At 37.5% G+C, this 12,139-nt stretch overlaps 1 protein-coding gene across 5 annotated transcripts in view; it reads left to right on the top strand.

Moving 5' to 3' along the window:
• Window positions 1-12,139, top strand: part of atp10d (ATPase phospholipid transporting 10D) — a 27,350-nt gene extending 15,211 nt beyond the window's left edge. For all 5 annotated transcript variants that reach the window (XM_039671855.2, XM_089116921.1, XM_039671856.2 and 2 more), the window contains 11 exons: window positions 1,386-1,483; window positions 1,630-1,756; window positions 1,846-2,030; window positions 2,492-2,762; window positions 2,844-2,920; window positions 3,219-3,344; window positions 3,429-3,629; window positions 3,766-3,846; window positions 5,201-5,305; window positions 6,103-6,290; window positions 10,901-12,139. In XM_039671855.2, coding sequence (XP_039527789.2) covers window positions 1,386-1,483; window positions 1,630-1,756; window positions 1,846-2,030; window positions 2,492-2,762; window positions 2,844-2,920; window positions 3,219-3,344; window positions 3,429-3,629; window positions 3,766-3,846; window positions 5,201-5,305; window positions 6,103-6,290; window positions 10,901-11,117 — 1,676 coding nt within the window. In that variant the 3' untranslated portion in view covers window positions 11,118-12,139. The remainder of the gene's footprint in view (window positions 1-1,385; window positions 1,484-1,629; window positions 1,757-1,845; window positions 2,031-2,491; window positions 2,763-2,843; window positions 2,921-3,218; window positions 3,345-3,428; window positions 3,630-3,765; window positions 3,847-5,200; window positions 5,306-6,102; window positions 6,291-10,900) is intronic.

Raw genomic sequence — 12,139 nt, 5'->3', positions numbered from 1 at the left:
TCATGTATGTTTTATTAAGGTTAGTTCACTCCAGAGTCCAGGTCATTTCCATCATTTGACTGATTTTTTAAAAAAAAATTTAGCAGTGATGGAAAAATTAGAAGGCCGTCATTTTGACAGATTACACTGAGGGTAATATATTGTAACTTCGTTAGCCTCATAGCATAATTGCCTAAGTCATTTTGTGTTTTTTTGTTTTTTGTTTTCCAAAGACATTGAAATATGACTTAGCCAATTATGCTATGAGGCTAACGAGTCTTGTAACTAATTTCCACCCCCGTCCAGTTGACCAGGCGAAAGATTTGTGTTCAGGCAGATACAAAGCATCAATGTAGTTGAGTTCAGTTAATTGATAATCGAAATAATTATATTTTTTAATATAGTATTTTTTTAATCATATATTTTAATATATGGTCATATTTGGCTGTTTAGGCCCAAAAGCTTGTGTTTTAGTGGCCTCTGCTGTCACTATGGAAAAAGTCCCTGTTCAGCTGTTTTGGAAATTAAATACTGTAACTAAATGCATAATCTTGCCCTAAAGCTCATCCTGTAATTTCATGATTAAAAATGGAAGTGTGGATGAAAACAAAAGCTGTTAAAAGTATTATTTTCATCAAAATATGAAAATTAAAATGAGTGGTAATAACAGATAATGACAGAATTTTTACGACCTTGTCTGTCAAAATGAGGGACAATGAGAAATTATTACATGACCTCTGGTTGATGGTGGACTAATCCAGGGGTTTCAAGCTCTTTGAGGCAGTGTCCAACTCACAAGTTAATCGTTTTGTGAAGGACCCCCTTTTTAACACAAACCTGTAAAGTTTTTACCAAGCAAGCAGTATCAACAATATGATAATCTGAATTGCTTCTGATACATACAGTATCAAGGCTTAAAAGGTTAATTTCTGTTGCCCCAAAAGTGTACAAAAGATCAAACCTCTCTAAGGGTCCATTCACACAGACATTATTGCATTCCTCTTCACTGCTTTTCCATTGTTTTTCTATGTAAACATTTACAAGATGGATGTTTTCAAATGGTAAATCTCACATCTCTTGAATTTTGCAGCGTCTCGCACATGACAGCTTTCTTAAGACATGGCTCTCAAGCGAACATCAGTTAATTAAGACCTTTAAAAAATGTCATGATCCCTTAAATGTTTGGAGTATGTTTAGTAGATTACAGACTGAACAGAGTGTTGCCCTTTCAGTTTACACACTGAGTATTTATTGTAATCACAGACTGTTGAGGGTTAAACGTGGACTAGTCTATATCGTCATTTTGTGGAGTCCTACTTTTCAGAAATTTGGATGCGATATTGTCACGCCAGTGTTGAGTGTATACTCAAGTATATTGTTTTGACTCTGTGTGCATGTGGGTGCAGCTGAAGATGGTTTCTCAAGGGAAGTAATAAAACGGACGCAGAAACACCTGGACCAGTATGCAAGAGAGGGACTGCGCACTCTCTGTGTTGCTAAAAAAGTATGTCTTTCACTCTCATTTCCCTTATTTGCAACATCCATTATCTTCTATTTGCATACTGCACATCAACCTGAAAATAGATTGAATTAAGATGCCTGTGCATGGAGGTTGAGTCTTGAAGAAAATTGTTGCCATATGATTGACAGGTGATGGAAGAGCAGGAATACAAAGCCTGGTTGAAGAGACACGAGTATGCAGAAACCAGCATTGAAAACAGAGAAGAGCTTCTGCTTGAATCTGCTGAGAGACTGGAAACTAATCTCACATTATTGGGTGAGACATTTAGACAATGAAGACAAAAATTATATCGCCCGGAAATTATATTGTGTTGGTTGTCCTAGCCTACATTTCTTGGATTCCAGGGGCAACGGGTATAGTAGACCGCCTTCAAGAGGAGGTGCCTGAGACCATTGAGGCTCTGCAGGAAGCTGGGATTAAAGTATGGGTCCTCACTGGAGACAAACAAGAGACGGCTATTAATATTGCTTTTGCTTGCAAACTCATTAGACCCACAGACCACTTACTGATGGCCAATTGTGACAGCAAGGTAAGTAGGTGGTAAAAAAAAAAAGATTTTAGCAAAGGATTTTAACAAAGTGACTATTTACACCCTGGTATAAATAGCTGGTGATGCTAAAGTTTATGAAAATATGGAAGAACAAATCAGTAAAGTACTGGTTTTCCCAGTTGCAACATACGGTTGTGAAGTGTAGACATTGAAGAAAGAGGAAGAAAGGCACATATAGGCTTTTTAAAGCAAGTGTATTAGAAAGTGGTAATTCCCATTTTTCCCGTAATTTGTACATTTGGTATTACACACACATACATTTAAATAAAACAGCCCTCATATTATATTATCATTTTTTGCATAAAAATGCAAAAGCTAGGGTGAACATGCCAACAAAATACAAAGGTAGATGCTAGTATGTTCAATCTTTTATGTTGCACTGTATATAAAACTGAAATCTGAATTACATTTTTTTTGAATGTGTGTGCTTTGTCCTTCAGGAGGCTTGTGAGGCTCAACTTCATGAGTTACAACTTGAGATCAAACAAGTCACAAATGGAGGCGCGTCTAAAGATGATTGTAGTTCTGACTGCGTGTTGGTTATTGATGGCCGTACGCTGGACTATGCTCTGCAGAAGGAACTACAGGAGCCCTTCCTGGAACTCACATGCCGCTGTCGCTCAGTCATATGCTGCAGATCCACCCCCTTGCAGAAGAGCCAAGTGGTACGGCTCGTCAGAGACAAGCTGAAGGTCATGACCCTGGCTATAGGTGAGAAAGTACATTGAAAGGTATATGGTTGAATGTCCAGGTAGAATGTTGATTGAACTAAAATGTGACGCTCATATTCAGGTGATGGAGCCAATGATGTCAGTATGATTCAGATGGCAGATGTTGGCATTGGCATCTCAGGCCAGGAGGGCATGCAGGTACAAGCTGTAATTGTATTATTCGTTTTGATTAATTATGTCGAATTTTGACTAATTACTCAACTATTCAATACTTTGGGATTGTTAAGATTTTCCAAATACTCACTTATGCTCACCAAGTCTGCATTTATTTGAAAAATAAAAATAAAAAAATACAGTGAAAACATTAATATTGTGAAATATTATGTATGGGGAAAAACATTTGATTTAACATTATTGTTAAAACCTTGTTGTTCATTTAACAGAACAGGTCTTTCCCACTCTTGCAATGTTTAAAATGTATTCTCCCTTCATGTAGGCGGTGATGTCCAGTGACTTTGCCATCTCGAGATTTAAGTTCCTAAGAAAGCTAATTTTGGTTCACGGTCATTGGTGCTACACACGGTTGGCTAACATGATCCTCTATTTCTTCTACAAGAACGTGGTGAGTAGTTGTACACATTTCCTCTTATCTTATGAATCAATGCGTTCCTGACTTGTTCCTCTTTTTTCTTCTTTTTTCATGCAGATGTATGTGAACCTGTTGTTCTGGTACCAGTTTGTCTGTGGCTTTTCAGGCAGCGTGATGACCAACTCGTGGGTTTTAATCTTCTTCAACCTTCTCTTCACCTCCATACCTCCACTCATATATGGAGTGCTGGACAAAGATGTGTCTGCCGAGACACTCTTAGAACTGCCTCATCTCTATGAGTCTGGACAAAAGTCGCAGGTGTTCATCCTGTCTCTCACGTCTTTCTGTTGTACTCTGCCTTTCTGTTGTGTTCAGCTCATGAGCTGTTTTGCATTGTGTTTTACATGGTGTGAATTTGATAGCTTATTTGTGGTTATGTGATGTGTGTTTTCAGGCCTATCTTCCATCAACGTTCTGGCTGACCATTCTTGATGCGTTTTACCAAAGCCTTGTGTGTTTCTTCATACCTTACGCTGTAAGTCGTAGACGTTCTTCACTTTACTTGCGTTGTTCCCAATTGACACATGAGATCTTGGCTGTGCCCAAAAACAAAAAGCGTGAAACGTTTCTTAAATGCACATTTTAAATAGAATGAAAGCATTTATTAAATGTTACAAATTGAATGTTTAAAATCATTTAAAGCAGCACTATGACGTTTTTTCAACCTTTATAATATTTTTCCAAAACCCTTCCAAAAAAGATCGTACATCGACTTACAATAGGTTGAATGACTGTATTGTCTGGTCTGTATCGCTTTTACTGGCACTCTGTAACTTCGGGGAACGGGTAGGAACCCAAGCACAAAAACAACTACAAAATTCGACTGCTTTACGGCATACGTCACTTCCCCCACTTACTCAAATTCCGATGCGAGAGCCCAACAAGCGTTTTTTTTTTTTCTACCTCTGTATGTTGTCATGGCTGAAGCAGCAAGTAAAACCAAATGTGAAGTGCGTCAATAACATTGCTCGGGCGTTCAGTTTACTGTTGGTAATGTGTTGTGTAGCTTCACACCTCGCCACATCCAGTGTATACTGCATTGCTTTCTTTTGAGGGCACTTAAGACTCTCAAGCATCCAGGTAGAGCCGGCGCGGGCAGCTCGCGCCAGCTCGAGATATGAAAATATACCGATTACTGAGTTTGGTAGGGGCTACATTCTTGAAAGTAAACAATACATGATTAGACGAACAAAATGTTAAGTCAGGATTACTATCCTATGTCTGCAGGCTGATAGTCATGTTTGTTTCTTATTTTTCTGGTGAAATTGTCTTTGCATCAGGCTATAATGCAAATCGATTTTTCAAATTTGCAGATTCATCTATGGTAGCTTGATATTATAATATTGATGACATCTACCAACACACATTGAATTGAATTAGCATAGCCATTATGTAAAACAGTAGCCAATTGGCTAACATTACTATAAAGACGCTGGCTTGTAAACGTGAGCTAAGCAATCTTTTGACGTTTGAAAAAAAATAAAGCCCATGACACTATATTCGTAAGACATGCTAAAAATATGCCAATGTACCTGGGATGAAGACATTTCACATGCAACACTGGAGTCTGCCCAAGATGTCAGAACTCCTTCCTTCTGCAGAGTTCGGGGGTATCGCTTGTCAACAAATGCACGCGTGTATTCCCTGACAGATTTTACGACAGTAGTAGAGGACAATACTGTTTCCCAACTGTGGGGGGACCCCGAGAGCAAAATTACAAAAATAACAGAATGCTGCTTTAAATGTCTAAAAGAGTCAATACAATTCAAATATACTTTTCAGAGCAGTGCTCACGTATAATAATTCATATTTTTTTGTATGCTATGAAGGCGTATGCAGAGTCTGATATTGGGGTATTTTCCTTTGGCTCTCCAATCAATGGCTCCGCTCTCCTCATTATCCTCCTGCATCAAGTCATAGAGAGTCGCACAGTGGTAAGCCAATCACAGCTGTTCAATGCAAATGTATCATCTATAATGCAGAGCAATTTAAAAAGCAAATCTTTAGAATAGTTATTGCATTCCACACTGTATCCTCACCAAGCATTACAATAAAATCCACATAACCAGTCAAAGGTTAGGAATAATTAAGACTTTTTTTTAATGTTTTTGAAAGAAGTGTCTTTCCCATAGGATTAATTTATTAAGCAGCACAACATTTTTTAACATTAATGATAATACGAAATGTTTCTTGAGCAGCAAATCAGCATATTAGAATGATTTCTGAAGGATCATGTGACACTGAATACTGGAGTAAAGATGCTGAAAATTCAGCTTTGCCGTCACAGGTATAAATAGAAAACGGTTATTGTATATTGTTTATTTTTTACTTTATTTTCTATTAAATAAATGCAGCCTGGGTGAGACATCTTTCAAAACCAGTTAAAAACTTTTGACCGGTAGTGTAAATCGGAAGTATTTGTCCCACTCCCCACATGAAATGTTATTGGTCCAAAATACAGCTCCACATAATTGTACAGTAATGATCAAATATCTCTTTTAGCATTATCTCAAATCATTCAGCACCTTCTCATTCAGTGTGCACAGAGGAGTTGCATTTTGCATAAAGCACCACAGTAACAGCACTGAGTTATTCTTGTAGCAAAATTTGCATACCATAGCAATGTCTTTATTTGTCTTTATTTGTTTATTTACAATGTCTTATTTATGGAAGACTGGCTCTGTATCTAATGATAATGGTGGTCTTGTGTGCTTTTTCTTTTTTTGTGCAGACGTGGATACACGCTACATTGCTACTCTTCAGTGTCCTGTTCTATTATGCCTTTACCCTGTTGTTCAGCATTACGTGTGTGACATGCAATTCTCCTACAAACCCCTATGGCATTGAAACAAAAATGATGTCTGAGCCGCTCTACTATTTAGTATGTGGACTAACAACAGTCCTGGCCCTGCTACCCAGGTATTACACACACATACCGTTAGCTCATTCACATACAAGTCACAATGACAAACTGTAATACTGTTTAAAACTCCAGTTACCCTACGAGGCTTTTTAAATGGTTACCGAAAAACTTGGCATCATACAGGGTTTCACAAATAGGGTTCTTTATTTACACATTTGCATAATTTTGTGGACAGAAGTTTACAGCATTTCAGCAGTATTCCACCAAAATAACAGTTTGAGGACTTGAATCATTAAAAGTGAATAATTTAAGACATAAATATTAGTATTGTAACTAATATTGTATTGCAACTATTATTGTAATAAAATAATTATTATGAAATGTTAATTTTTAATTTCAAAGGACAATTGTGATTTTACAACAGTAAATCTCAAAGTCAAAGTCAAGTCTTAATATTATATTTAATTTGCTCGGGTTACGTAAACACTAGTGTAATTGTAATGTGAATCACAAATGTCACGACTAAAAAAGAGGTTTGAGTCCACTTTAAAGTCCAGGTTCAAAGTCAATTTTTTTTTTATCCATTTACCATTAACCAATAGAGAACCATGAACATGCGAATGTGTGAAAATAAAAGACCAGTTCACACTAAGAACATTTTAGCGTCCACTCCACACCAAAGAACGATAGCGCTCACTCAAATCTAATTATATTTCATTATATTCGTGATTCCAATTATATCGTTTCTCTGTGACATTATCTTTATAGTTATGATATGGACTCTGCTACTCTTTTATATATATTTTTTTTTATTTTTTATTTTTTTTAGAACTATATCTTTATAATTATTGTTATAGTTATCATCCTAGGAGTGAACGGGCCTTATGAGGTTTGGCTGACAAGAAAGTTTGAGGACCCCTGCACTAAACAATTGAGGATCACACACTACTAGACTCGGTCCGATAAACTCACACAGAAACATTCGTTCTAGGAGCCGCATAAAAAATAAAAGCAATGCGTTCTAAAATCAGCTCAAAATATCAAACAGGTTTGATCTCCTCCGACTGGATAGAATCAAAGTCTGGAGCTACAAATCGGAGTTTGTGCCCTTGATTTTCAGCTAAATCTGAACGCCCCAAAATCTGCAGACTGTTTCTGACTTTCAGCAACTAGCATCGAAACTAGCAGTTCAGGGCTAAAGTCAAGCATTTATTCTTGAGTATTTATACACTTCCAACAAAAATAATAATTCTGAGATGCCTAGTTTTTTCCTATTTATGTGGGAAAGAAATCAATTTCTTTATCACAGAGAAGGCCTGAACAGGCACGCTTAAAATTGTATTGTGTGATGAGAGCTGAAAAAGCAGTATTAATGGCATCATTATTTGAGAAATGTTATTTAAAGGTGCATTGCGCAACTTTTCATGTTAAAAATAGCCGTTTTCTAACCCATACATGCTTAAACAATCGCCTGATGGGCTGAATGAGCCCTTCTTTGATCACTGCGATCGCCTCTATAACCCTGTACAGTGAAATATATAAGAGGGATTCGGGCTCGAATCTGAGACTGGGCGTGACGTCATGCGCGTTCACGCTCGCCTGGCTATGTCTGGCAGGTTCGTGTAGCTATTCGCCGCCGTTCTCCGTATCAGAGAAGACAACTCGAGCGACACAACTCTAGTCAGCTTTCCACAAAAGTAGACGATGGATTCAAAGGGGCTGTTTACACCTGGTCACTTCATGTGTTTTCTGTGATCGGATAGCTATTCGATCGTGAAAAGACCAGGGTGTAAATGCCCTCCGAAACGCATTCGAGACGGATTTGAATTCGATCGCTCAAACCACTCGAGGACGTGGTCTGTGCCGTATTCCAGACGAAACTGGACAAGTGTAAATGCATCTGGTTGTTGAAACCAAGCTATATGTCATGATATTAGTCATATATGACGACGCGCATCACCTGAGCAGCTGAGCTGAGCCCCTTCATCAAGTGCCGCAATCTATCGCAAATCAAAGTGAATTAGTGAAAGTAAGTCGCAGACGCTTAACACTACCATCTTCATTAAAGTAAAGAAATGAAATGATCTTACCAGTTCTGTTGCCGATCTCTCTTATTGCTGTCTTTGCTGATTTTGAAATTAGCCGATGATTAATAAAATCCAGCTCATATCTGTTGCTTTCGGTGACGTGCACTTCATTAAATCTGTATATGGCGCGGAAAGAGACCGGCTTGTAGCTCATTACAAACCCCAACGCAAACTCCACGTGAGACAGAAAATAAAACTTCTGTCTGTCCAGTGCCATGCGTCGGAATAAGACGAGAGTCAACATCGGGAAGCTTTCAACAAACGGAGAGATCTCCGGTCGTCTCTAGGGCTCAAACGGGTCATAGCCTATACAAAGTGATAACTGAACGTGTTTCCATAATAATTCAATCATAAGTGGATACAGTAAGCACAGGGAGATAGATGGAAACAAAAACCGAAGTTTTCTACTACCCCCGTTTCCCCCTCTCACACAAGTGTGTAATTTACTCGAATGCCTTTCCTTTCATATATTTTAAATGACTTGCAGATTTATTACTGTATTACCTCATTATGACTGTAACAAAAGATGTGTGCCGCACAGTGTGCGGCTGATGCTCCTTAGTTATGAACAGCTCGTGCAAACGTGCGTATGTGTGTGTGTGTGTTCCTCCATGAACGCGCACAGCTCTGGTTGCAGTTTCGCTTGTCGCCAGAGGGGGCGTAGTTCTGCAAAAACTCAGAGACTTGCGTTTAGCTCCTTTAAATGTAATCCTGACAAACAAGTTTTCAGTCTTTCCCCATTTGATAAGATCTGTACTTGTATGACTTTTCACTACATAGGATATAGTTGCCTTTTTTCTATGGAAAGGTAATGGGCTCTATGCACTGCGTTATTTCCGGTGAAGGATTAAGGATGCTCGATAACTTCCGCCGATCATAGAGTCCAATGCAATACCGAGAATTTATATTGAATTTTATACTCCATTGTTATACTAATGAAACGTTAGTCACAAAAACAGATAAAACAGACACCCCTCGTTGTGTTTATGCTTCTTTTTAAAATTATATTAAATAAACATAACTATATATAAAATTACATCTAAACGTATGTACGTTTCGTTTCAAAGACGGGAGGACAGTAAATATTGAAGACTCTGCCATAATCCCGTTTTCTCCGGTTTTCCTCCGCTTTAATCTACACAACCGGAAATGGACGAGCATCCTTACGTCAAATGCGGAACTTATGCGTGCATATAGCCCATTGTCTGACTTTAGACAGACTTTATTAAAATCAGTCACTTACGTTTTCATCTTGTCTTAAAGGGTTAGTTCACCAAAAAATTTAAATTATGTCATTAATGACTCACCCTCATGACGTTCCAAGTCCGTTCATCTTCAGAACGCATTAAAGGGATACTCCACTTTTTTTTTTTTTTGGAAATAGGCTCATTTTACAACTCCCTCAGAGTTAAACAGTTGAGTTGTACCGTTTTTTTTTTAATCCATTCAGCCGATTTTCTGATATTTAGAAGAATATCAGTAACCAGACAGTTTCTGGTCTCATTGACTTCCATAGTATTTTTTTTTTTTCCTACTATGGAAGTCAATGAGACCAGATACTGTGTGGTTACTGATATTCTTCTAAATATCAGAAAATCGGCTTAATGCATTTGAAAATGGTGAAACTCAACTGTTTAACTCTGGGGGAGTTGTAAAATGAGCCTATTTCCAAAAAAGTGGAGTATCCCTTTAAGATATTTTCGATTTAGTCCGAGAGCTTTCTGTTCCACCATTGAAAATGTATGTACGATATACTGTCCTTGTCCAGAAAGGAGATCAACACATCATCAAAGTAGTCCATGTGACATCAGTGGGTTAGTTAGAATGTTCTGAAGCATCGGAAATACATTTTGGTCCAAAAAATAACAAAAACGACGACTTTATTCAACATTGTATTCTCTTCCGGTGTTCTGAAAATTCATGCTACCCATCGAGATTTGCTACTTACCGGTTATGCGCATGTGCAGACTCACAATTTTTTTTTTTTTTTTTTACAAAAGGTACATTTTCCTGTTATAATGTATAATTTCCCTTTAAAAATGCTTGCTACCATATGAATATTTGTACGGTCAGCCAGCTGAATATTTTATGATAATTTTTACTTTTCGCACCGTTAAAAATAAAAACAGTAGTCTACAGTATACAGTAGCTACTCATAACTTAGAATTGTATTATAATTGTATTTCATACGACTTTAATCGGCATTCTGTGATCAATTCGCGCTACGGTAGCATTTTTCGACAAGGCAGCAAAAATCGACAGAACACCGGTTCTGTTGTCAATCCACGTTCATATTCGTATAAATATTCTAACTAACCCACTGATGTCACATGGACGACTTTGATGATGTGTTGATTTCCTTTCTGGACAAGGACAGTATACCATGCTTACATTATCTTAAAATATCTAAAATATTTTAAACGGTGTTTCGAAGATGTCTTACGGGCTTGGAACGACATGAGGGTGAGTCATTAATGACATAATTTAAATTTTCTGGTGAATTAGCCGTTTAAAGGCAGCTCATGATGGGACAGTATACTGTATTTCACTGTTGTCTTTTCATCTTTTTTGTGTCTCAGGATCCTGTTTCGTGCCTTTTGTAACACTATCTTTCCATCTGACCTGGTGAAAGCACAGAAAATGGAGAGACTCTCGGCACAAGACTATTTCTCTAGTTTAAAGAAGTGGAGGGAGAACAAAGCCGCTCAAAAACACGTCCCTCAAAACCTCAGTGTTAATGCTGACATGCCCCATTTAACAGATTGTATCGCTGAACCAGGCGCTGTTCTCTCATGACCAATAACAAAGTCCCTTTTGGTCATATAAACATGGTCATTAGCTCAGACCTATATTCTTGCACTTTAGTGATCGCTAGATACTCTAACCAGTCAGAATTCAGAGCTGGCTTTTCTCTGGCCAATGAGAGTGTTTTCACTGTGATATGCCTGGGCTCTCACACCCTCTGCCTTACAGATGAACCGCAGAGTGGACTTGGAGTCTGGCTTTTGTAGACTAAAGATATGCAGATAACTGTTTACGTGTCATATGGCTGGACCTGTGACATTTTTATTCACACATGCACTCCAGCATCACACAAGAACCTCAAGAGTTATAGAGATGAATTGTGGGTCAGGATGTGGCTGCTGTATGGCAAGATACTGTGGCTACTTTGCTCCTACTTTAATACAATACATTTTTGGTTAATGAGGCTAAAATATTCATGAGCTTGTACACTAAACATTAACATATACTATACATAAACTCACAATTTTCCACACAGTCGTTTTCCAGATTTTATATTCTAGCAAACTGTAAATTACCATCTTCCTCTGGTTAAAACTATAAGAATGATTGAATAAAGATGTTTGTTTTTTCAGTAATTTGGAAAAACATGATTCAGATATGTTTTTAAATATCTGATCATGGAGAATGTTGAAACCATGAGGATGTTACATTATAGCCATGAAATTTTCCTTGCTCAGGAAAAAAATGAGGTGAAATTAAACATGAGCTAATGTATTTTTGACCCAAGGTCCTTGATGTTAATTTGCGTTTGTATTCTGATAGTGAACATGCCTACTGCATGCATTACAAATGTACATGTCCAGTATTTCATGATAAAGGCTAGATTGCTTTTTGTACTTAAATGCAACTTTATTTTTATTGCAAAAAGTGAATGCTTAGATTGTGAATCGATAGTACAGAATGATCAGCTTAGATGATTTTGAATCATTGACTCGAAAACATTATTGAAAGTCATCTTGTAAGCCCTATGTGATATTTGTAAAACTTGCAATAAAACATTCAAAACCTCAAAA

This window comes from Pimephales promelas, chromosome 11, assembly GCF_988280905.1.
Source record: "Pimephales promelas chromosome 11, fPimPro1.hap1.1, whole genome shotgun sequence".
In the NCBI taxonomy this organism is placed as follows: Eukaryota; Metazoa; Chordata; class Actinopteri; order Cypriniformes; family Leuciscidae; genus Pimephales; species Pimephales promelas.
Note: the sequence above shows the minus strand (reverse complement) of the source record. Positions and strands in the feature narration are given on the sequence as shown.